We start from the raw sequence: 23907 nt of genomic DNA, 5'->3' as shown, positions 1-23907 counted from the left end.
GTTTATTAAAAAAAAGAAAAAGAAAAACCATCAACAAAACAAAAAAACAAAACAGTTCTGAGTCAATATAAAGTATTAAAGCCCATATATATTAGTTCCTGAATGAAGTTTACCGGTATTTTCATGCAAATAAGAGCTCATCCGTGATTGTATAAGTACCCGGGATGGGGGTCTTCAAACCTTGAGTGGCGTTGTAAGCTCTGAGAGAGGAGCGCGGCTTTATGTCCACCATTACGTGATGAGGTACAGCCTCCTGACATGAGACCCAATGCCCAAATGTCCAAATGTCTGACCACAACACTGCAAATCGATTTGGACCAGTTTATTCTTAAGTATGTAATTTAACAACAAAACAACAATAGTTTTATTTTTGTGCATCAATATTCACAAAAGAATCCAGTATAAAATAATAATATATACATAAAAAATCAAATACACCCAAATTATTGATTTTTCTCCCTTAAAGTGAGTGAACACAGGCCTTTTTTGTTGTGAGTCACTATTTACACAGAAAAAACTGGAGTTTCAGACAGTGTGAGTGGTTATGTGGTTGTGTATGTATAAATGAAAAGTAAGATTTTCATTACTCAAATATTCCAACTGCGCAGGCCTTCAAACACCTCTACCAAAAAAAAAAAAAAAAAAAAACAAAACAAAACAAAAAAGTAAACGGGTACAACCATGCTACAGGGTGACTTCCTTTGCTTACTGGAGCACTCTCCTATGCAAATAAAGAAATACAGAACAGACACTCTTATTCAGAGATTTACACAGGTTACATTTTATGCGTAATCCAGTTATACAGCCGATTATTCACGGAAGAAATTCAGGTTAAGTAATGAAGAGCACTAAGTGCTGAAGAGAGCAACGAGCGCCTAACCTGGGAACCACCCTGGCAACTTTCCCAATATGCCGCACTGCACTCCAAAGAGGCGCTCTCCCATTGGCTCAGGAGCTTGCTACTTCCCAATGTGCCCCACTGCACTCCAAAGAGAAGCACTCCTATTGATTTAGAACCTAGCTCCTTGCCAATATGTCACACTACGCTCTGAAGAGAAGCACTTTCATTGGTTCAAAAAAAGCCCCATATTAATCAAGCGGCTCTAATGGGTGCAAACAAGAGCGCCGTATTCCTCACTAGGTACTACCTCTCCCATCCCTGTGTTGCGTTCAATCCTCACGCCTGCAGTGTGACCTTGGGTGACACTGTGTAGCCAGACTGCGTGTCGTCCTTTGCTGTACACAGTGAAAACACAAGACCGCCGGTCTGGTGTGGGATGGGTCTGCAAAGGTGCCCTGAAAGTGTGCTCAGACAGGATCAAAACGGCTCTTAGCACAATTACGATGAAAGAAATCATACCAACTAGTTAAACTGACAACTTTCTCCCCTTTCCCCAATAGTACAAGTATATATTTGATCTGCACTGAGTATCAGAGACTCAAATACGAATACACATCTTTACAACATGTCTCCAAATGAGGCTCTCAAACGTAACTCTACAACATGTGAGATGCTAAGCACAATCACACAGTGATGTTTTACACTACAAGGCAATTACCCAAAGAGGTGCACACACTCAATAATGGCAAGACTAGCAAGGCACTTTCAAACATGTAGGGACATTCACATGTGTATACACACGCACACACACACGTACGCACAGCCAGAGCAGTGTCTGATGGCAGGGGTATGGTGACAGAAGGCACTCTGCTTCTGAGGAAGCTGGAGCTGAGCGAAATTAAAAAAAATAATAATAAGATGGAAAAAATAAAATAAATGTGGAATCACAGGACTGCAGCCCTGAAAGCACAGCCTCCCTTGTGGGAATTTAAAGTGCATCAGGCCACATGCCTCAGCCATTTTCAAACACGCCTCAGCCCTTACATGGGAGGTGAAAACATGCACACACAGACCCTACACACAGGGCAACTCTCTGAAGCACCTGCAAGCAGAGCTTTTAGAGAGACGTTCTGAATACAGATGCACACAATTAATGTACCCAACATGGCTTTTAGTGACATTAGCAAACATCTATTCCTGTACTAAGTTTGGCTTTAGGTGACGTTTCTGATGAAAAAACACACACACACACACACACACACACACACACACACACACACACACACACACACACACACACACGTGCAGTGTATTTTTGAGTGACATTGGTCATTAAAACGCTTTCGTGTTAACATATACACGCACGCACGCAAGCACAACAGTTGTAAGGTTGTTAGCGAAATTTTAGAGAAGATGCAGAGAAGTAAAAGATGCACAAGGGCAAGCTGTCTGTCTAGCCTGGTGTAGGTGCCACCATACGCCACAGTGTCACTGAACACCAGGCGCGTGTATGGTAAACTTCATGTAACATTTAAGGAGGGGCAGGGGTCACCTGTGCCGAGCTCGGCCGTTTTCTGACAGAGTGGACACAGGGCAGAAGTACAGACACTGTCGTCAGGTGTTCTCAGGCGCACCAGTTGCCAAATCAAGATGGCTGAAGACGTACGTGATGGGAATTCAGCCTAGACGCAGAAATGCAACCTGAGGTCACGGGACAAGCTGTCTTTTCCTTGCTGAGGTAAGCAGAGGTGCTGCTTACACTCTTAAGGTTTTAGGGTGGGACACTCTTTACACCATCAGCTTTTGAGGGCTGGTCTCGTACAATCACATCACAAATCAGATCCACCATAATTCTGGACCGAAAGGTCAAGAACGCGACCTATATTTTATGATCAAAATTGGGGAAAATAAGGGGGAGTGTGTTCTGTCACTTCTCTCTGGCTTCTGATTGGACCACCAGTTGTGATCAGACTTTCAAACACAGGTCTAGCACAAGATGAAACACCAACTCCAAAGGGAAGAGCGGTTTGGACTGTCACTGTCAGCCTGGGTTAAGCATGTTTTTACCTGCTCATAGCAGGCAACACTTGCTGTCACTCACTGACCCATACCAGCCAATCAGGAGGCTTCCCTCCCGGCAGAAATACTCCACTATACATCCAAATCAGAAAAACAACTGACAAAACAACTCCACCCATTCTGGGGTTCATGAAGCCTCACTCTAACTCTCACGACACGGCACGCTTTGTATCCAACAACAACAACATCAACAAAGCAAAAGAGGGCCGAGATCAAACATTCAACCATGAGATCCCCAATAAATTATGTGTACAGGTATTCTAACACTTCTTCCAAAAAAAACATTAAAAAAAAAAAACATTAAGGAAAACCCAGTTTATTCCTTCTGACCAATCAGGAAGGAGAACCTAAGAAACCAGCTTAAAAAATGAGTGTGCATTAATATGACCTACCTGAACGTGTGAGTGAATGCACATCTCATTTTTTACATGGAAACAATAACAGTTGGGGAAAAAACAGTGGGGAAAAATTGCTTGATTATCAGGTCTTGGGAGCCATATTTTATTCGAACGTCAAATTATTCGAAAGGCACATCCCTAGCTGTCTTGGTCACTTTGGTAGTAAAACCCAGAGTTATGTTGGATGTTTTTCATTTTTGGCCTGGAATGAGCCTTTTAAGTTCCAATGTGTTTGTGTCCATTGAGCATGTCTGATCAGGTTACATGTTCATGGAGTCTGATGGCTTAAATCATCGCATTGTTACTGTAATCATAGCTACATAATAGCTACATTCATTAGAGCGTTATACCAAATCGGTAACAATTGCTAATTTATGCATATATAATATCTACAGTGCTATTTCAGAGTGCCGTGTCTGTTAGTCCAAGGGTTGCAGGCTTTGCTTGGTTAAGGTTCACTTTGTGTTTAGACCGTCGCGGTTCGGACCGTTGCGGTTTAGTCCGTCACGGTCCCAGACCGTTGCAGTTCAGACCACCGCGGCACCCCATAGTTTTAGTGCCAGCAGTTTTGCGGTGTCCGAGCGATGAGGAGAGCCACAGGGATGCGTGGTCAGGTCTAACGAATCAGGAGAGACAGGGCCAAACCCGCTGGGAACGCACGAAAACTGAGGGTGGGTCCATGTCTGTTTGGGTCTCTAGGGATCAGGGGAGACAGAGGGACAACAAAAGCGAAATCCAACATGGCGGCCACGAGGCACGGCTTGCTCTTACAGGCAAACGAGGCCTCTGTTGAATCAGGGAGGCTCTACCTGAGCTCCCCTTGAGCTAAAAGGTAGGGTGCAGACTGCAACACCTGCTTAGCCTACCATGCTCTCACAGCCTGTGTGTGGACCGACACATTACAGGAGGTGGTTCCCTTTGCTCATCAGATTAAATATTCGCCCCCCTCCATAGAAAGCTCCATGTCCAGAGCACCACACTAATTTGCTTTGGAGGCAGACTGCTCGTTCTTGGAGTGATTTTGGTGATATAGCACTCTTGGAGCACTTGATATGACCCCTTTCCTTCTTTTCCAAGTGACAATGATGGCAGTGACGAAAGAAGTGGCGAAAGAAGAGTCCCCCCAGGAGGTCTGGTGACCTCACAACTGCCAGAGAGGGAACCAGCAGCGACATCAGAGCTCCAGCTGAGAGACAGATCACTAGGCCCCATAGAGGAGATCTCATTGGTGTCTCTGGTGAGGGAGCCTGTATGATCCTCCTTCCTCCCTCTCACCTGATCAGGGATCCACTTGGGCAAACAGTGGTCAGAACTACATTTCCAATCATGCACCAGTGCTGTGCAGCAGCTTGGAGTAGGGAAAGTGGAGGGAGTGGTGTTGATCACATGGCCCAGTAATTCCACCACCTCCACTGAGACAGAACTTGTCATTAGTTTTATCCCTTGTTGAAATGTCGTGGGGGTGTCTCTGAGAAAATATCCCCTCCCCCTCCTTACACATCCCACTACAGAGACATAGTCACCATCCACACGGCCCCCAGGAGGAGTAAGAGGAGATTCTCTTGAAATCTTATCTTTTCAGGGGCACTAGTCCACACAGGGAGAAAAGCAGAACCTGTATCCTTTCTCTCCAAGGACAGGGGAGGTCCATGGCCTAGACTTGCACTGGGAAACCATTCTAGAGATCCAAGGCCTTCAGGGGGCTTAAAGAAACGGCTCCAGACATCCAGGGTCTTGGGCAGGCTCAGAGAAACCACTCCAGAAATCCAGGGCCTCCAGTAAACTTAGAGATGGGATGGACAAGGATGGAGGCGGAGAGAGAGAGATGAGCTGAGAGAGAGAGGGGAGGGAGGGAGCAGGGCATCCCTGTGCTCTTCCTACTCAGTCCAGGGCCTGGATCAGTGCTCTGGCAGGGCCTCGGACAGCGCCGCCACCTGGATGACCGGAGGGGAACTGCTCAGTGGTGGCCCACACCAGCAGGAGTGTCTGCCGGACTGCATCTCAGAGCTGCAGGGGAGAGAGGAGCGAGGGCATCAACACCACATACACCACTGCATACTACTGTATACCACTGAGGACTACTGTATACCACTGTGGACTACTGCATACCACCCCATAGTACTATATACCACTGCGAGCTACTGTATACCTCTGCGTGCTACTGTATACCACTGACTACTACTGTATAACCCTCCATACTACTATATACCAGTGTGCATACAGCAACAGACAGTAGTATTCAATACTGTATACCAGTACATATTACTGTGCATCTCTGTGAACTACATATATCATGGTGTACTACCGTTCACTTGTACATTTAACCGTATACCCCTACATACTTCTGTATACAGCTCCACACTAATGTATACCACTACATACAGTGCTGGCCAAAAGTATTGGCACCCCTGCAATTCTGTCAGATAATGCTCAATTTCTCCCAGAAAATGATTGCAATTACAAATGTTTTGGTAGTAATATCTTCATTTATTTTGCTTGCAATAAAAAAATACAAAAGAGAAAGAAAAAAAAGTCAAATCAAGTATCAATTTACACAAAACTCCAAAAATGGGCCGGACAAAAGTATTGGCACCCTTTGAAAAATCATGTGATGCTTCTCTAATTTGTGTAATTAACAGCACCTGTTACTTACCTGTGACACATAACAGGTGGTGGCAATCACTAAATCACACTTGCAGCCAGTTAAAATGGATTAAAGTTGACTCAACCTCTGTCCTGTGTCCTTGTGTGTACCACATTGAGTATGGAGAAAAGAAAGAAGACCAAAGAACTGTCTGAGGACTTGAGAAGCAAAATTGTGAGGAAGCATGGGCAATCTCAAGGCTACAAGTCCATCTCCAAAGACCTGAATGTTCCTGTGTCTACCGTGCGCAGTGTCATCAATAGGTTTAAAGCCCATGGCACTGTGGCTAACCTCCCTAGATGTGGACGGAAAAGAAAAATTGACGAGAGATTTCAACGAAAGATTGTGCGGATGGTGGATAAAGAACCTCGACTAACATCCAGACAAGTTCAAGCTGTCCTGCAGTCCGAGGGTACAACAGTGTCAACCCGTACTATCCGTCGGTGTCTGAATGAAAAGGGACTCTATGGTAGGATACCCAGGAAGACTCCACTTCTGACCCAGAGACATAAAAAAGCCAGGCTGGAGTTTGCTAAAACTTACCTGAGAAAGCCAAAAACATTTTGGAAGAATGTTCTCTGGTCAGATGAGACAAAAGTAGAGCTTTTTGGGAAAAGGCATCAACATAGAGTTTACAGGAAAAAAACGAGGCCTTCAAAGAAAAGAACACGGTCCCCACAGTCAAACATGGCGGAGGTTCCCTGATGTTTTGGGGTTGCTTTGCTGCCTCTGGCACTGGACTGCTTGACCGTGTGCATGGCATTATGAAGTCTGAAGACTACCAACAAATTTTGCAGCGTAATGTAGGGCCCAGTGTGAGAAAGCTGGGTCTCCCTCAGAGGTCATGGGTCTTCCAGCAGGACAATGACCCAAAGCACACTTCAAAAAGCACTAGAAAATGGTTTGAGGGAAAGCACTGGAGACTTCTAAAGTGGCCAGCAATGAGTCCAGACCTGAATCCCATAGAACACTTGTGGAGAGATCTGAAAATGGCAGTTTGGAGAAGGCACCCTTCAAATCTCAGGGAGCTGGAGCAGTTTGCCAAAGAAGAATGGTCTAAAATTCCAGCAGAGCATTGTAAGAAACTCATTGATGGATACCGGAAGCGGTTGTTCGCAGTTATTTTGTCCAAAGGTTGTGCTACCAAGTATTAGGCTGAGGGTGCCAATACTTTTGTCCGGTCCATTTTTGGAGTTTTGTGTAAAATGATAATTGATTTAATTTTTTTTTTCATTGTCTTTTGTGTTTTTTCATTGCAAGCAAAATAAATGAAGATATTACTACCAAAACATTTGTAATTGCAATCATTTTCTGGGAGAAATTGAGCATTATCTGACAGAATTGCAGGGGTGCCAATACTTTTGGCCAGCACTGTATATAATGGGAGTCAGTGGGGTATGCAGAAAAACACTACCATACACAATAATGTACGCTACTGCACACCTCTACTTATTACTGTATACTGCTGCACACCATTCTATACTATTTTATAATAATACACTACCATACAGACACCGCTGTACACCTCATACATAAATATGTATCACAATATCATACTCTATAACAATGTGCTTGTAGGCTTGTAGGTGGTTTATCAAAGTAATTAACAGCATACGCTTTACGCCGATGGACAGACACCACCCTAGATGCCCTACATTGCCCCAATCGGAATGTACCCCTGCCAGACTGTCAGAACCACTCCTCTGGGGGTGGGAGCGGAGACCACCTCTTTCTATGCAAGAAACGGCCCCTTAGGGGTGCGACAGACACTGGACACACACTGCAGCAAGGGATCATGGGACTGGATCATGACTGCACCGGGGGACAGACAGAGGGGACCATAACTTCACATTTTCAAGATGTTACCCACAAGCAGGAAAAACAAACACAAGCGTGCGTGGTGGTGGCGGTGGTGCTACAGACCTCCACTAGATGGCGACAGAAGGGTTAAAAAAAATCATAGCAGTAGTAATGGAGGAGTGAAACTTCATGAAGTGGGTGACTGACTGGTAGCTCTACCTATGGCATTCATGAAACCTTATTATGCTAACCCTAAAGTTCAACAATGATTACACAGAGGCGGGGGAGGGGGGCACAAGGTACAAAGCTTTTTTGGGGGTTGGGGGTTGGGGGAGAGTGGAGCACAGGAGCAACAGGGTCAGACACATGTCAGACAGACCGCAGGGATGACACAGAGTAATCCATTCAATACCTCCATCGGGTCAGAGACGAGGAGCAGTGCAGCTGCAAGGGGGGGTGGGCAGAGGGAGGGCAGGGGCAGAGGTTACAGGTCATAGGTCAGATGTCACAGGTCAGACACACATCCAGGCTCAGGTTCAATAGCGGATCCGTCTCATCGGTATTAAAAAGCTCCCTCCCCTCCACTCGCCCTTTCAATCAATGACAATGGGAAATTTAGCAGAAGTCGTCTAGGGTTGAAAGAATGAAGGGAAGGAGGTAAAGGGAGTCCCATGCGCCTCCTACTCTGCCCCACCCGACCCCCTCCTCATAGAAACCCCACTGGAGCCCGACTCACTGGGGCCTAATTTCACTCAACACTGAAATTAGGTTAAGGGGAGCCGCCATCTTTCTCTCAGCCCTGTAACTGCATTTGCGAGGGGGGGAATTTCTGTAGAAATCCATTTCTGAACAAGGGTGCATTCCAGATTGAAGTGCCTCTTGGACTTCACCCCGGCCGCCGCAGAAATGCATCAGTGTAATTGAGAGGGAAAATCTGATTTAAGCGGCAGATGCATGCAGAGGCACAGAGATGAGGGGAGACAGCAGGTCTCTGGGAACAGCTCAGCATCTTTAACGATGTCTCACTGAACCTGGTATGCAGTAATAATACTGTACACCATAATGTATGTCATTACATTTTGGGGGGATGGTTGCTTTCAGCACACAGGTCTTTTATTCCAGCTGCCAGAAACCTGCCACATGAAAAATGAAAGGGTTTGTTTTAGTGTGCTTACCTGCAACTGCTATGCTAGTGACTGCGTACGCCTTCTGTATCCTACTCTTACCTGGACTTATGCTACATTCAGACTGTGGAAAGAGCATCCTTATGTGAGGGCTATACGGCAATAGCATCGATTCAAATCTTCACACTGGCCAGTTTATCTGGCGCCTCTGTCTCGAAAAATGTATTATTGTTAATAGAGCCAGAACCCTTGCCACGCGGCTTGGCCTCGCTGCAGTGCATTGTGGGAGCGTGAGGGCGTTACCTGCTCTCTTCGCCCATCTCCTGGTCGGCCTCCACAGCAGAGCACTCCACGTCTCCATCCACATCTCCGCTGCTCTCGCTGCCCTGCCCTGACAGAACGCAGGGGCTCTCCGGGGTCAGTGACGTGCCGCTGTGCAGGACAAACACACCATTACACACCATTACACACCAGCACTGCACACCCAAGACACGCCCCGTTACATACCCAACACTGCACATGCCCCATTAAAACACCAAAGACATGCCGCATTACACCCCAGACACTATACACATCTCATTACGCACCCAACACCACACACACCTCATTACACAACCAACATTGCACATGCCCCATTACACACCCAAGACACCCCAAACCCAGCACACTTGGCAATGTGGACAGTGAGGACACAGTGAGGACAGAGCTTTACTTGATCCTTTTCTCCAGTATGTGGATGTAGAGCTGCTTCTCCTCCAGCTGCTTCCTGAGAGAGGAGATCTCCCTCTGCTTCTCCACCAGCTCCTTCTGCAGCCGATAATTACTCTCTTCCAGGGTCTCACAGAAGGCCTGGGAGAGAGGGATTGAAAAGGGGAAAGAAAGAGAGAGAGAGACGAAAAGAGAGAGGAGGGGAAAGAGAGAGAGAGAGAGGAGAGAGAGAAAAGAAAGGAAACACTAAGTACCAGTAAGCCAACTTGGAAATACAGCACTTACCATTATTATAATTGTTGTTACTGCTGTCAGTTACCATTTCTTTTTGTATTGTCTTTTTGTAATGTATTTTTTATACCCACATGCCAGTATATGTATGTAGGTATGTGTTAATTTTTGTTTTGCTTTGATTATAATCAAAATCAAATGAACATTATGTTCAACTGTTGTTCGTAATTATCGTTTATTATACTTATCATTATTTGTTATTTACGTTATTTCTGTATACTGCATTAGCAGTACAAATATTGATTTTGTCATACCAGTACAGCGCTCTGAACTGAAGTGAACTCTCAGCCCTTCTCCCGCTCCAAATGCCTCAAAGCATTATGGGTAACAAAGAGATTCGTGCCGCCTAGCATGTGCATGCTGGCTCCGGAGTAAACAAATACTGTTTAGGTCAACGGAGCGGACTGTACGGATCTGCATGAGATGTGTAAATACGCTCCCGTTGCAGGGAGAGTGGCTTTGGTGTGTGTGGGTGTTAGCGATGCGTTTTAGTGCAGCGTCTCCTTCCAGTGTTGTCTGTGGTTTCAGCAGTGCTCAGTGTTGTCTCATTTCATTGGTGCATCTGGGCTTTAGCTGGGCCCTTACCCGGCTCTCCTCCAGGCTGTCAAAGGGACCAGGGGGGTCATCCAGACACAGGAACTCTCGTACCGCCATGCTGGGGAGAGCGAGCATGAGGACACAGTCCATTAGAGGAGACCATAAAAAGACCAGAACAATCCACCTTCCAGACCGTGAAAAGACCAGAATATTCAACCTTCCAGACCATGAAAAAACAGAATAATGCACATTCTGGGCCATAAGATTGTTATCCAGACTTACCACTTACTTATCTCCAGACTTACCAACCTAAATCTATAAATGAAACTATAAGTGGAGGTAGAGCTTTCAACAAGCTCATGCAAGTTACAAACAAGTGAAAGTTCATAAGTCAACCGCAAATGCTGTCAAGCCTGTCTACAGATGTGATACGAGTGTGCATGATCACTTTCACTATGTGTAGTATGTCATAAAGACACGTTTCTCTGGTAGCTGATAAGCGTGAATTAATAACCGCATGCTGACTCTACACCTGACACCAGGAGCTAACTTATGCAGAGAGAGATACACCCAGCATACACTTTGTGTATGTGCTTGCATTTATGTGTATATGTGTGTGTGTGTGTGTGTTTGTGCGTGCATGCGCGTGTGTGAATGTTGCTGTGTGCCTCCAAGGCCAAACAGCACATGACCACTCATGCCCTCTCCCTCAGGTTTGTCATGTGATGCCCTTCAGCCAATCTGGGCTGAAAATCCACCAAGCTGTCTGTGTGCCCTTGGGTATGCCTGTGGGCTTCTGGGTAAAAGGGGGGGGGGGGGGGGGGGGGTTGGCAGCTACACATGCACGGTGGCCCACTTTCAGAGGGGTTTCAAATACACCAAACAGAGAGCCACTGTCTGCTGTGTGTGTGTGTGTGTGTGTGTGTGATATAGCATAGTGTATATGTACTGCATGCTGATGGACTGCCACAAAAGAGCTTCAATGGAGAGGTACCGGAATGGGGAAGTGGGCCATCCCGGTGCAGAGAGACAGGGTGCTTTCCAACACAGCGCTACAGAGAGCCCAAACTTAGAAACCCACAGGCTGAGAAATACCTGCTTTTGCATGTTTCAATTCCTGATAGAAACACTACAAAAACAGGTGAATTCTCTATAAATAGCGACTGCAGCTTTAACAGTCAGAAATTCACAATGTAATGTGACCTAACACATTCTCTAAGCATGTGAGATATTCACACATGCATGCATAAACGCACGCACGCATGCACGCATGCACACACGCACGCATGCACGCATGCACACGGAGCGTGCCTACCTGTTGGCGATGTCTTTGTGCGCGACTATGTTCTGCAGGAAGACCTGCAGCCCGAGCTGTCGGTCCTCCAGGAAGTCGGTGTTGTAATTGTCTTTAAACCATCGCTTAGGCGGGAGAGACAGTCTGAACCCTGGGAACATCTCCTTCAGCTGAAACACACACACACACACACGCACATTAGAGTTCAGGTGCAAAAACGCAGCAGAGGACATTCGTATTGCAGCATTACACAAATGCAAAACCATGAGCATTGCACACTAACTTTCTGAAGTTTGTCAGAACCCTACCCCAAACACATAAAGACACGCAGACCAGTGTGAAATATTTAAGCACTATGTGCATATACAGAGTTACCTGCACACTCACACACAAACACTCAGACAGACTGACATGGATGCACGCCCACACACGTGCATGCACACACACACACGCAAATAAAAACTGACATGGATGTACACACACATGCACATACACACTCTCTCTCTCTCACACTCACGCACGCACGCGCAAAAACTCACTCACACATGCTGAGGACAGGGTATGATGACAGAGTATGAGAAAGGCGCTGCCTGGCTCAGGGGGGCCAGGAATCCGCAGGAAGGTGCAGAGAGGCCTCGCCCAGCTTTGCTCGGGCCAGAACCCAGCACTGCAAACAGGGGAAGCCAAAACAACAATAGCCGTTTGCATTGGTGACCTCAGATAACCACAACTGGCACTACATAATCCCTAGAGTTCTCTAAGCGCAAACACAAAACAGGGCGTGAGGTTGTAATCCGGTAAAGTGTGGACTGAGGTGACTTTGTGAGCGATAATTTTAAAGCCACACAGCTCAGACTCTTATTTGGGACTGATCTCATAGCAGTTACCTGCAAACTTCAGCGACCAGAGGATCGAGCACACTGGAATGTGTATTAACACAAGGTGCATATATCCTGATTCTCAAGTGCAAGACCATTTTCTCAGCCTCACGGATCTCTTACTCCCCCAGGCTGTGGAGTACTGAGAGAACCGGTTTCTCCCCCGCACAAGCCCATCATACAGTGTCAGTGAACAGGAGGGTAGGCTTCTGTGCACTGCTTTGGCTTGTCAGCTGAAGCCTGTTATTGTTTTGGGGGGACAGGGTGTCTTTGTGTTTCTGGGCACACAATCACGCCCCCAAATTACAGGATGACAAGGACAGCTCTCACGCTCCCCACCCACTCTTGGCCTGCTTTTACACGACACGAATAAACAAAGGACAAAAAGTGTGGATGAACAGAGCACCAACAGCAGGTTCACTGGAGCCGGCCCTCCTTTGTAAAGCTCCAAAAGCCGCACCACCAACTTCACTTAAAAAACGTGTCCTTCCATCAGAGTACGCTCAGGCACAAGAGATGGAAGACAGACCTGTAGGGTTTTGGGACTCGAGCTGAAACCTAAATAAATGTTAACTACAGGCATGAGATGAAAAACTGTACTATAAAATCTGGCGAAATCAGAAAACAGCTAAATGTTTTACAGGTCTGAGAATATGCCGTGAAATCGCAATACCACACAACTTAGGTTAAAACTGGCTAGAATGAAAAAAAAAAAAAATCACATCGGAGGAATTTTTCCCTGCTTTACTTATTCTGTCCATTACTAACAGCACCAGCACAGTAATGCTACATTCAGCAGAGAAATACAGCAGAACGGCCATCAGCTCTGGTAAGACTGACACAGGCAGCCTGAGGTGTATGTCACTAGTATAATTTTAGGAAAGGGTTTCAAAGTTTGTCAAAAGTGAGATGAATTGAGACTGAATTTGCACTGCCACTTCTCATTTAAGCTGATACAAGAACAAAAGGAAAGAAAGAGAACTTGTATACAGTGCTGTGCAAAAGTTTTTGCCCCCTTACTGATTTTTTACCTTTTTGCACCTTTGTCCCACTTAACCTTCTCAGATCATCAAACAAATTCAAACATTACACAAAGATAACCCAAGTATTAAAAAAATGCAGTTGTCCTGTTGTGATTTTATTTGTTAAGTGAAAAATCCTATCCAAACCTACATGATCCTCTGTGAAAAAGTAATTGCCCCCTTGTTAAAAGGTGAGGTAATTGTGATAAATCCTATTATTGGGGAATGCTGAGTTCAATTTCATGGCCACACCCAGGCCTGATTGCTGCCAGACATTTCCAATCAGGAGACCACTAACATAAAACCTGTCTGACAAGGTGAGGTAGGCCATACTGAACACACATCATCATGCCGCGTTCCAGTGAGCTTCAAGAGCAAACAAGAAAGAAGATTATAGAGATGTCTCGGTCTGGGAAAGGATACAAAGCCATTGGTAAATGTTTGGGACTCCAGCGGAGCACTGTCAGAGCCATTATCCATAAATGGAGAAGGCATGGCACAGTGGTGACCCTTCCCAGGAGTGGCCGACCTAGCAAAATTACTCCAAGAGCACGCCGCAGACTAGCTGCAGAAGTCCAAAAGGATCCAAGAACCACGTCTAAACAACTGCAAGACTCACTTGCCACAGTTAATGTCAATGTTCATGACTCCACCATCAGAAAGACACTAGGCAAAAATGGCATCCATGGAAGAGTTCCGAGGCGAAAGCCACTGTTGACCAAAAAGAATATCAAGGCCCGACTCACTTTTGCCAAGAAGCATCTTGATCATCCCCAAAGCTTTTGGGAAAATGTCCTCTGGACTGACGAAACTAAAGTTGAACTTTTTGGGAGAAATGCATCCCGTTACATCTGGCGCAAAAAGAACACTGCATTTGATAAAAAGAACATTGTGCCAACAGTGAAATATGGTGGTGGAAGTGTGATAATCTGGGCTTGCTTTGCTGCTTCAGGACCTGGGCGACTTGCCATTATCGATGGAACCATGAATTCTGCTCACTACCAAGAAATCCTGGCAAAGAATGTTCGGCCATCAGTTCGAGACCTCAAGCTAAAGCGCACCTGGGTTCTGCAGCAAGACAACGATCCGAAGCACACCAGCAAGTCCACTTCTGAATGGCTAAAAAAGAACAAAATGAGGGTTTTGGAGTGGCCTAGTCAAAGTCCCGACCTGAACCCTATTGAGATGCTGTGGCATGACCTTAAAAAGGCTGTTCATGCCCAAAAACCATCCAATCTGGTTGATCTTAAACAATTTTGCACAGAAGAGTAGGCAAAAATCCCATCACAGCGATGTAAAAGACTCATCACCTCTTATCGCAAACGCTTGACTGCAGTTATTGCTGCAAAAGGCGGTTCAACCAGCTATTAGGTTTAGGGGGGCAATTACTTATTCACATGGGCCTATGTAGGTTCAGATGTTTTTTTTTTCCCTTAATAAATGACATTGGCACTGAAAACTGCATTTTGTGTTTACTTGTGTTTTATCTTTGTATAATCAGGTTTGCTTGATCTGAAATGGATGAGCGTGACAAACGTGCAAGAAATGTCAGAAATTGGTCAGGGGGCAAATACTTTTGCACAGCACTGTATATTTTTGTTTTCCTATCAGCATTATTACTCGCGGGGAACAGTGCTCCATGATAACCTTGTGAGCTCCATTCTGTGAACTGCATCGTACTGTGAGAGGAATGCATCGTCTCATAGGTGTTAATGTACGTTTCAGAAGCGTCTCCAGGTTCCTCACTGTCCTCCATTCCGTTCATCCCCCCAAAGCCCCCCCGGTCCCTTTCCGCCCTGAAGCTCGGGCAGCTGCGTGCGCCTGGTGTTGGGTGTGTGTGTTCATGCGTGAGATTCACTTCCCTCTGGAGCTGGCACAACCCCACTGTACACGCTCTCTCACACACAGACAAACAAACACAAACACACACACACACACACACACACATACATACCAGTAAACACACACACACACTCTCTCTCACACACACACACACACACACACACACACACACACACACACGGACACACACACACACTCTCACACTCTCTCTCTCACACACGCACACGCACACACACACACACACACACGCGCACACACACACGCACACACACACGCACACACACACGCACACACACACGCACACACACACGCACACACACACACACACACACACACTCTCTCACACACACACACACACACACACACACCACCAGTCAGCGCTTATGCCACACACTGAAGCAGGAGAGCAGATGCTCTCTGTGAGTGTGTGTGTGTGTGTGTGTGTGTGTGTGTGTGTGAGTGTGTGTGTGTATTTATCATTCAGAGGCACATACTGTAATGGGATAAGTCTTAACTGCTGTAAAAACATTATAATTCTGTGGCACTGGGCAAATTTGTGGGACCTAATGAAGCACTGAATGATTTTAGTTAATTGCTTGTTAAATATTGACTGATATTAACCAATTGGAGCTCTCCGAAGTGGAGAGGAAGGCACTTACACGTTGACAAATGAATTTACGGCAGCAGCACGTTCAGGTTAAAAGCCTATACTCGGCCTGCACTCAGTCCTCTGATTCAATCTGCAGATGGCCTCACTGGGGAGGGCCTCCCTGCCTGCTCTGCATATCTCACTCCCTGCAGGAGAGCTTCCACAGCTGGGCCTGGACCGCACCCAAGGCTCAACACAGCACCCTGCTCACTGCTGCCCTTTCACCTCTGACCTTTGAACCTACCTTGCTAACACCATCAATGATTGGCTAATTAGCTAACTATTTTACTACATGACAACAACACCAATTGTTGCTGGCTTGCAAGTGATTGATTGGTAGTGACCTGTTAGTCAGCTAAGCTCATTTATCATGTAGCTTTTTAGCAGTTTATAGCTAACTTTGCAAGGCACTGTGAGCTTGACCAGCCAAAGCCTCCGCAGTCTCTCCGCAGTCCTGAGTTGCTGCTGGAAGCTTCAAGAATGATTTCTTTCAGCTTCGCCTCCCCCTCCCTTTCCTGACACTGCTCTGGCTGCTACGGGTATAGGCAGTTTGGCTGCAGGGTTTCAGTGGTGGTACAGTCCATAGCACTAATAGAATGTTTAATGTAAAGTAAATGTGAAACAATTTCACCTTTCACATTTTCAAATAAAATTAGGCTGTGTTAAGAAAGGCTTTTTAATTAATCCCTAGCAGCCATAGACTTCTCTGGGATATCGCTCAATGTATAATAAAAAGTGTTGCAGTGTTATTTGGCTCATCCCCTTGGACGGCCTGCTTGCAAAAAGAACACATTTGAGAATTTTGATATGTTCCTTACTTTCTTCCCACGATGCAAGGCAGCGCTCCATTTGTTTTTACTGTATTTTCAAATTTTAGTTTGATATCTTGGTACCATACAGACTATTTGAATAACCCTCCCCTTCCAGGGTTCCACACACAGAACATGGGGAACATTCCGCAATGCACACTGGAGCTGACCTTGTCGTTCAGCCTGGAGAAGTCCGTGTATCTCCTGAAGACCACCCAGCTCTCCTCCTGGCTCTTCCTCACCAAGATCTTATACACCTGCGACAGAAAGAGGAAACTACTGTCAGCTGACTGGGTTACCAGTTCCACACCCATTTCAGAACAACACAGGAGGACATGGTAAACATTCCCAGAGCAAAAATCAAAACTCAGCTACCATCAGCTACTTATGAAATGTCTCAAACACTGCACCTCCAACAAACTCTCACCCCCCACCCCCACCTCCCATGAGGACACCCCCTACAAATGACTGACATACCTGAGACCACACCCAGGGCCTGTCCCACCAAGGTTATCAAACAGTTACACAGCTCACGGTCAACAGATTTCAGTTCTCTTTAGAGAACATGCTGTGGCCTGCACTGAACTGCAACTTCAGCTGCTTTCAGTTCACTACTTACAAACAGACTTTGGTCCAGTGGTTTGTAGCTACCAGTTTGAAGCAAACCAGCTTCCTCCCTGAAGACGGCTGAGGTGTCATTCCCCCAGCATTCTACTGGCAACTTCACAGCCAGAACACAGGCAGGAGAGTCAGGTTTTTTTCAGCCACACAGGGGCATTTTTAGAACATTTTGCTTCCTACATCCAAAAAGATAGATCTCAAAGCTACTTCATGACATTATTGTCATTTAGCAGACACTTTTATCCAGAGTGATAAAATTATACATTTATACAGCTGGATATTTACTGAAGCAATTGTGGGTTAAGCATCTTGCCCAAGGGTACAATGATAGTGCCCCGGCAGGGAATCAAACTAGCAACCTTTCGGTAACGAGCCCTGCTCCACACTACTATGCTACACTGCCGCCCCTCAGTGCAGCCCTGCGGTGTGTAAAAACGGCTCCTAGTAGGAGCTGAGGAAGTTTTGGTGGGAATGGATGGGGTGAAGCTGATATAAGCACGATGTTGCAAAGCACACGCCTCTGTGGTTCGAGCGGGATCGCCAGGTAGCATCTGTGCCTGGCAGGTGTGACGAGCATGCGAACGGCGTCTCCCTGGTGACGTGCCGGGCACAAAGCCTGGGCAGGAGACAGCGCTCAGGTGATGATATGGCAAAAACACAAAACCCAGATTACCCACACATGGTGTCTTGACCACAAGCTGTAATAAAGGATATTGGTCTCCTTAAGCAGGCTTAACCAGGCAGCCCAGCCATACAGGAGAGGCTTATGTTGAATTACCAACACTAGTATATATATATATATTATACTTTATTTGATTTTACATTAAATTATTGTCATGTACCTGATGCTCTTATCAGGAACGACTTACATGGGTTATGCTTTTATCCATTTTTACCGCTGGATACTTACTGAAGCAACTGTATTGAAATAACTTACTGAAACAAAAGTATCTTGCCCAAGGGTACAACATTAGTGTCCCAGCGGGGAATCGCACTAGCAACCTTTCGGCTACAAGCCCTACTCCTCACCACCATGCCGCACTGCTGCCCATTTCAATTAAATTGAAGGCAAGCTGCACCACCACGGTGACAGTAACCAGTTACCATAGCGCCTAGGTGACGTGATGACATCCTGCAGGTGGGGCGTCCTTCGTTACCACTAAGTGGAGAGGTTGCCGGGGTGCTGGGGTTCCCCCGGTAACTCTTTAGTTAGTCACTCACCCAGAGTCACCTTGGTAAATATTAATGAACGATGCGTGAAGCCCACAGAGTGCAGGCCTTGCTATCCTCAGAACAAGGCCAGCCGCTGCACATATAAATAATACAGTGCTCTGTCACTGGAAGTGCTGTCTGGAACTGTAGACCGTCCCGGCCCCGCCTCTGAAGGCTGTCAGAAGAGGTGCTGCCTTGCCCCTCCCCATCACACTTTACCTCCACCACATCACCTCGGTGGCGCACCTCAGCCAATCACAGGGCCTGTCCGAGTGATGAAATATTAAACACAGCCCCTCGCTGCAGTGTCAGAGCCAATCTTATGCCATCTTTAGCCACCAGAAAGGCCTGCCTCCTTCCCTTTGTCAGGTCTGTCTTTCTACCCAATCAGCAAGATGACCATTGTTTGAAGGCAATTTCTGGCTGGCTGTTCAGAAAACCTCCTCTGAGGTGGGTGGAACTAAAAATACCACTGGATGCAAAGCATTCTGTACCGTTCACTATTATGGTGCAGGTCGAAATTCCTGAAGCAAACCTGCCTCTTGTTCCAACCCTTACCAAACAAAGCAACAAAGCTAATGTAAATACACTATGGTGCAAATTAAGTACTTATGAAAAGAGGAGCACCCATAGGATTCCTGTCACACCACACTACACCCAACTCATATTACATCTATAGGTACAGTACCAGTCAAAACTTTGGACACACCTAATTAAGATAATGGGAAACATGTATTCAAAGACATTGTGCTCTAAAGAGTTGTGCATAAACGCTTGCAATTTGTTTCTTAGACAAATATAAATTATGAAGATAATGCCTATGTAGGAATTTCTTTCCAAAAAATTTTTAGCTAAAAAATAAATTCTGGCCATTTTTTAAGAATTTGAAATATAAGATAGTCTTGATTTGTTTATGACAGTTTTTGGTCACTGCATAATTCCACTTGTGTTATTTCATAGTTCTGATGCCTTTCCTATCATACTAAAATGTGGAAAAGAAAAAAAAAAGTGTGTCCAACCTTTTGACTGGTACTGTATGTACCACGCAGGTTGCTCCATTGGAAAGTAAACCCCAGGGAAAGTGTTTGGTTGGACGTAATTGGCATTCATAAGCCAGTCTTGTAAGGGTGACTGACTTAATGTCCGATTAGTAAGTCCAAACACAAGCTTTCCCCCAGAGCTCATTTTCCAGCACGCACTGACCCATTAACTCTTGGAAACTTCATACTCCTTTCAAGTCCCCCTTGTGAGCTGCTTATAGCATAATGACTCAGAATGGATTAAGGCAGTTAATTAGTTATTAGTATTTAGTTTATCAGAATACAAAAGGGCCAGTATTGGCGTGCCCTCCAAGCTGCGGCTCTACTCACGGTGAACTTGGCGCGCTCCTCCATGACCTCGTACCCCAGCACGGTTGGGGTGAGGGGCCTCTCCTCGGGGTCGCGGCCCAGTGAGCCCTCGTCCTGGGACAGCGAGCGACTGGAGTACTCCATGGAGCAGTCCGCCCCGTTCAGGCGGGCCCGGGCCGTGGGGCTCTGGCACTGGGGGGGTGGGGTGGGAGTCGGGCATGCCCGCTCCTCTGTCGGGGCTCCCTCCCGCCCCCTGGAGGAGGAGGACCCCGAGCTGCTGGAGGCGCTGCCGAGCGAGGACGCCCTCTGCGCGCGGGGCCTGCTGTTGCCCAGCAACCCCCTGTCCATGGGCACTGCTACTGGAACGAAGGGCGTGGCCATCTCCTCAGCTCCTCCTCTTCCTCCTTGCCTTCACGCGACCAGCCCCTTGCAGGACCACCCCTCACCATAGGGGGCGCACTACAGTTGGGAAGAGACTTCCACTGCGCTGTTGGTTTTTCTTTAGTCTCCACACCACCTACGAAGGGAAAATGCACCAATCAAGTTGTGGCTATATGGAACAGTGCCTTATTGTGTGTGTCTGTGCGTGTTTTTTTTTTTACAGCTCAACCGTAATTTCAGTCACTCTGGAAAGATAAACACTATTATACACATACAGTAACGGGTTAAGAGAGGTAGGTCGTTCCTTGGTCTTACCCTAACGAAAGCAGAGCAATCACATGAGTAGGGTGCAGTGGGATTTATCACGTGTGCGTGCACATGGAATTGCTCAATAAAACCAAAAAGAACAAGGATAAAGGGGAACAGCGGAAAATAAAACCATAAAACCTACCAAACACACAAAGCTCACGTGAAACCACCCACTTACGAATTGAGGGCTCTGGGGTTCTATTCTGTCCAGTCTACTGGAAAGAGGAACGCAGAACCATGAACAAAACCCTTCCGATGTGCCTCGCTAAAAAACGCGAATGCATGAACTGGTTCGCAAGCGAAGGAAGCCTGACCTCGACAATCGCCAAGTCCGTGTCAGTGCGACTGCTTAATTCAGTTGCGCATCATGTCAACCCCGTATGTCTTAAGAGCGTGGGGAACGAAGTGCGGAGTTATGTTCTGAGGGTGTACAGCGGCGTTTTAGCAGCTCTTTCATCATACCATTAAGGAACAAAGGATGACGAAAAAAAAAAAACATTCGACTTTCTTTTACAGAGACAGTTATACTTCAGCCGTGAGTAAGCAAGCATTCGTGAGCTGACAGCTCCAGTTTAATCAGAGCCCTGACTGTACACAAATTAATTACTTTACTCTATCGATAGAGCTTAATTTGATGCGTGCAGGAGCTGTGTATTTCTTTTTTTTTTAATTCAGAGAGCTGTGCTTTTGTTTAATTCCCTCCTGCAATATTGATTCGCGCTTTCTTCCTCGCCGAGACTTGCGCCCAGTCAGTTCAATTACGGTACTCAGTCTGATGATCTATATTTATAGTGGGTCAGACCACCGATCCGATAAAAAATTAGTACCTGTTGAAAATGAACTGCCCGAGACAGTCTCCAGGACAAAAGCCAGTCTGTTCTACACCTTGCTACTAACTGATGACCGTCAAGCTTTTCCAAACACGGGTCTTTCTCTGCCTCTCTCTCTCGCTCGCACGCACGCACACACACACACAAACGTATACACAAACCGTCAATCGATTGACTGTCCAGCTAGTTTGCCTTCAATGTCATGTTTTCACTTGTAGACAAAACCAGTCGTTCAGGTTTAACAACTTTACGATGCCCTTGAAGCATTAATACGAGCAGAAGACAAGTTATGTATGTTTACCTTACTGACTGGAAAGGCCAGAATTCCGTTCAGAAATGGATAACAGTTACACCTATTTCCTAGTATAGCGGAGGGAAATTGACCGATTTAGATTAATTAACTGTAAAAGACACCGCACAACATATAAAGCCTGAAACACATTTGGTGGCACTTTGTGGTCCTCCTTCGCTTGCGTGGGGGAGGTCTGGAAAGTTCTAGCCAGTTAACAAGATCACATTAACGACAGATCCTTAACCCGAGTTGGCCAGCCTATGTTGCTAAGAGAAACAGCCACCAAAAATGTGCCACTGAGCCATCAACCAAACAATATGTGAACCGACTGCTTACATGCTACGTGGCTGGCTCGCCATTAATTTCAACGCAGTCGTGTTTGACATAGCGATTAGCGGGCTAATTGATCGCTGCAAACGGAATTAAATAGCTAGGTAGCTATACAGTCTAGTTGCAATGTACATAGTTGTTACCTTTCTGTCTTATGATCAAAGAGTTCCTATACTGCCGACCGCGAGACGCTCCACAAAAGGACACCACAATGTCATGTTTCCTATTTTCTTTAATTTTTTTAAACAGAACTAGCTATCCAACTATTCCGAAATTGTACTTTTTTCCAATCAGCAGCCTCACCAGTTAGCTAACGACATGTTTTTCACCTGACTGTTTTATAGCTATTTCTGGGGATTACAGTCTGCTATCTCGCTTGTTAATACAGTGATAACTATCAAAATCAGCAGGCTATCTGCTATCTGGGTAGCTATAACTGTTAACATAATCAGACATGGAGCTTGGAAGTAATCACAAGCTGGTGCATCAGGATAGAAATCTATTTCGGATAACATGCAATGTTAAAAGTGCTAAGACAGATAATGTTTAGATGGATAAATATTTGCTTCCTGTCCAAGCTAATAAACAGGATCATGTGCTTCTGTGCTTCACAAGCAGGCAAGCTATCTGACACCGACGCTTCATCCAAACCCAGGTTTTGAGTGTGTTACCCACCTGATTTCCCTTGCGGCCCCCTAAGGTCTTGTGTTTCATTACCAATAATCGGTCCGATTTTTGGCTGAACTTTATGTTTTTTCCCCCCAGCTAGCTAGTTACATTCCACTTTCCACCGCCTCATCTCGCTGTGAACGCTGCCATCTCCTTCACTGAAAAGGACGCTGAAAAACGTCACTACGTCCCTCGTACGTCATCACGCAGTGACTCATTACCATTGAGGAATAAACAACCAATCAGATGAGACAAGCGCTGACTAATTCTCCAGGGAGCTGAAGTACCTTGGTGTTTGAAAACAGACGCAAACGTGGCGGTGTTTTTGATCACCTGTCTTTACGATCTCGAATACTGAGCCGGTTTAATGACTTAGGGTATTAAAACTGGCCTATATTTCTTTTTGTATATGAGCTGTAAAACGATGTTTTTTGACAAACCTCTTCATTAAGATTGCATCACAACACATCTTAGTCATAGCTAGGAGCTTTCTTCATCGTGATGACGTTATCGCTACATTTTCCGCTTTATCTTCCCGTGTTTGGACTAAGATATGGGACGGAGTTTATTTTGAGCTACATCAGAAGCACAATATGTTTTCTTGGAAACACACGCACCCAAAAGCAATCAAGCAAGCACATGACTTTGTTGTTGACATTCATAGTGACACCCAGCGGTGGTGACAAGACATTAAATGATCTTGAATGATTTATAATACCTGGCTTGGAAACAAAATCTGAGAGCCAATCCAATCTGCTAAAACAAGTCTCACCGAAACACTCATAAGGGTGGGATTCGAAATTTGTTGAAGATATGGCTGAATAACTCCCGATATCAGAAGATCGTCACAATTACAGTCTTGGATTGTAGAGAGATGATGGAGGCAAAGGAAAAGGGTAATATTTGATTGGTTTTAATTGAATGGCTGACTTGTAACTGATAGCTCAGCTCCAGACAACACACAACCAGAAGGCTTTAGCCACACACGTCAAAATAAT

At 45.8% G+C, this 23907-nt stretch overlaps 1 protein-coding gene across 2 annotated transcripts; it reads right to left on the bottom strand.

The window, feature by feature from the left end:
* Window positions 1-2111: 2111 nt before the first annotated feature.
* snx16 (sorting nexin 16) lies at window positions 2112-23062 on the bottom strand. Of its 2 annotated transcripts, none has more exons than XM_036521507.1 (8): window positions 22916-23062; window positions 20120-20615; window positions 17087-17173; window positions 11738-11886; window positions 10471-10540; window positions 9599-9735; window positions 9190-9318; window positions 2112-5325 (listed from the first exon to the last, which is right to left on the bottom strand). In XM_036521507.1, exons 2-8 carry the CDS (start codon window positions 20477-20479, stop codon window positions 5217-5219), a joined length of 1041 nt encoding a protein of 346 aa, XP_036377400.1. In that variant the 5' UTR covers window positions 20480-20615; window positions 22916-23062; the 3' UTR covers window positions 2112-5216. The 2 variants fall into 2 exon arrangements, with proteins under 2 accessions (XP_036377400.1, XP_036377401.1); XM_036521508.1 differs by lacking the exon at window positions 2112-5325 and adding an exon at window positions 8056-8206.
* Between the last annotated feature and the right edge of the window lie 845 nt (window positions 23063-23907).

This window comes from Megalops cyprinoides, chromosome 2 (assembly GCF_013368585.1).
Source record: "Megalops cyprinoides isolate fMegCyp1 chromosome 2, fMegCyp1.pri, whole genome shotgun sequence".
NCBI classification, from domain to species: domain Eukaryota; kingdom Metazoa; phylum Chordata; class Actinopteri; order Elopiformes; family Megalopidae; genus Megalops; species Megalops cyprinoides.
This window is presented reverse-complemented; position numbering and strand designations above follow the sequence as displayed.

What these genes read in the sequence shown, in the direction of transcription:
- snx16 (XM_036521507.1), bottom strand. Translation starts at nt 20,479, where the DNA reads ATGGCCACGCCCTTCGTTCCAGTAGCAGTGCCCATGGACAGGGGGTTG. An exon ending in TCTCCAGGCTGAACGACAAG is followed by an intron (nt 11,887 to 17,086) that starts GTCAGCTCCAGT and finishes TGTGTGTTTCAG; the next exon opens with CTGAAGGAGATGTTCCCAGG. An exon ending in ACAGCCTGGAGGAGAGCCGG is followed by an intron (nt 9,736 to 10,470) that starts GTAAGGGCCCAG and finishes CCTCTCTCCCAG; the next exon opens with GCCTTCTGTGAGACCCTGGA.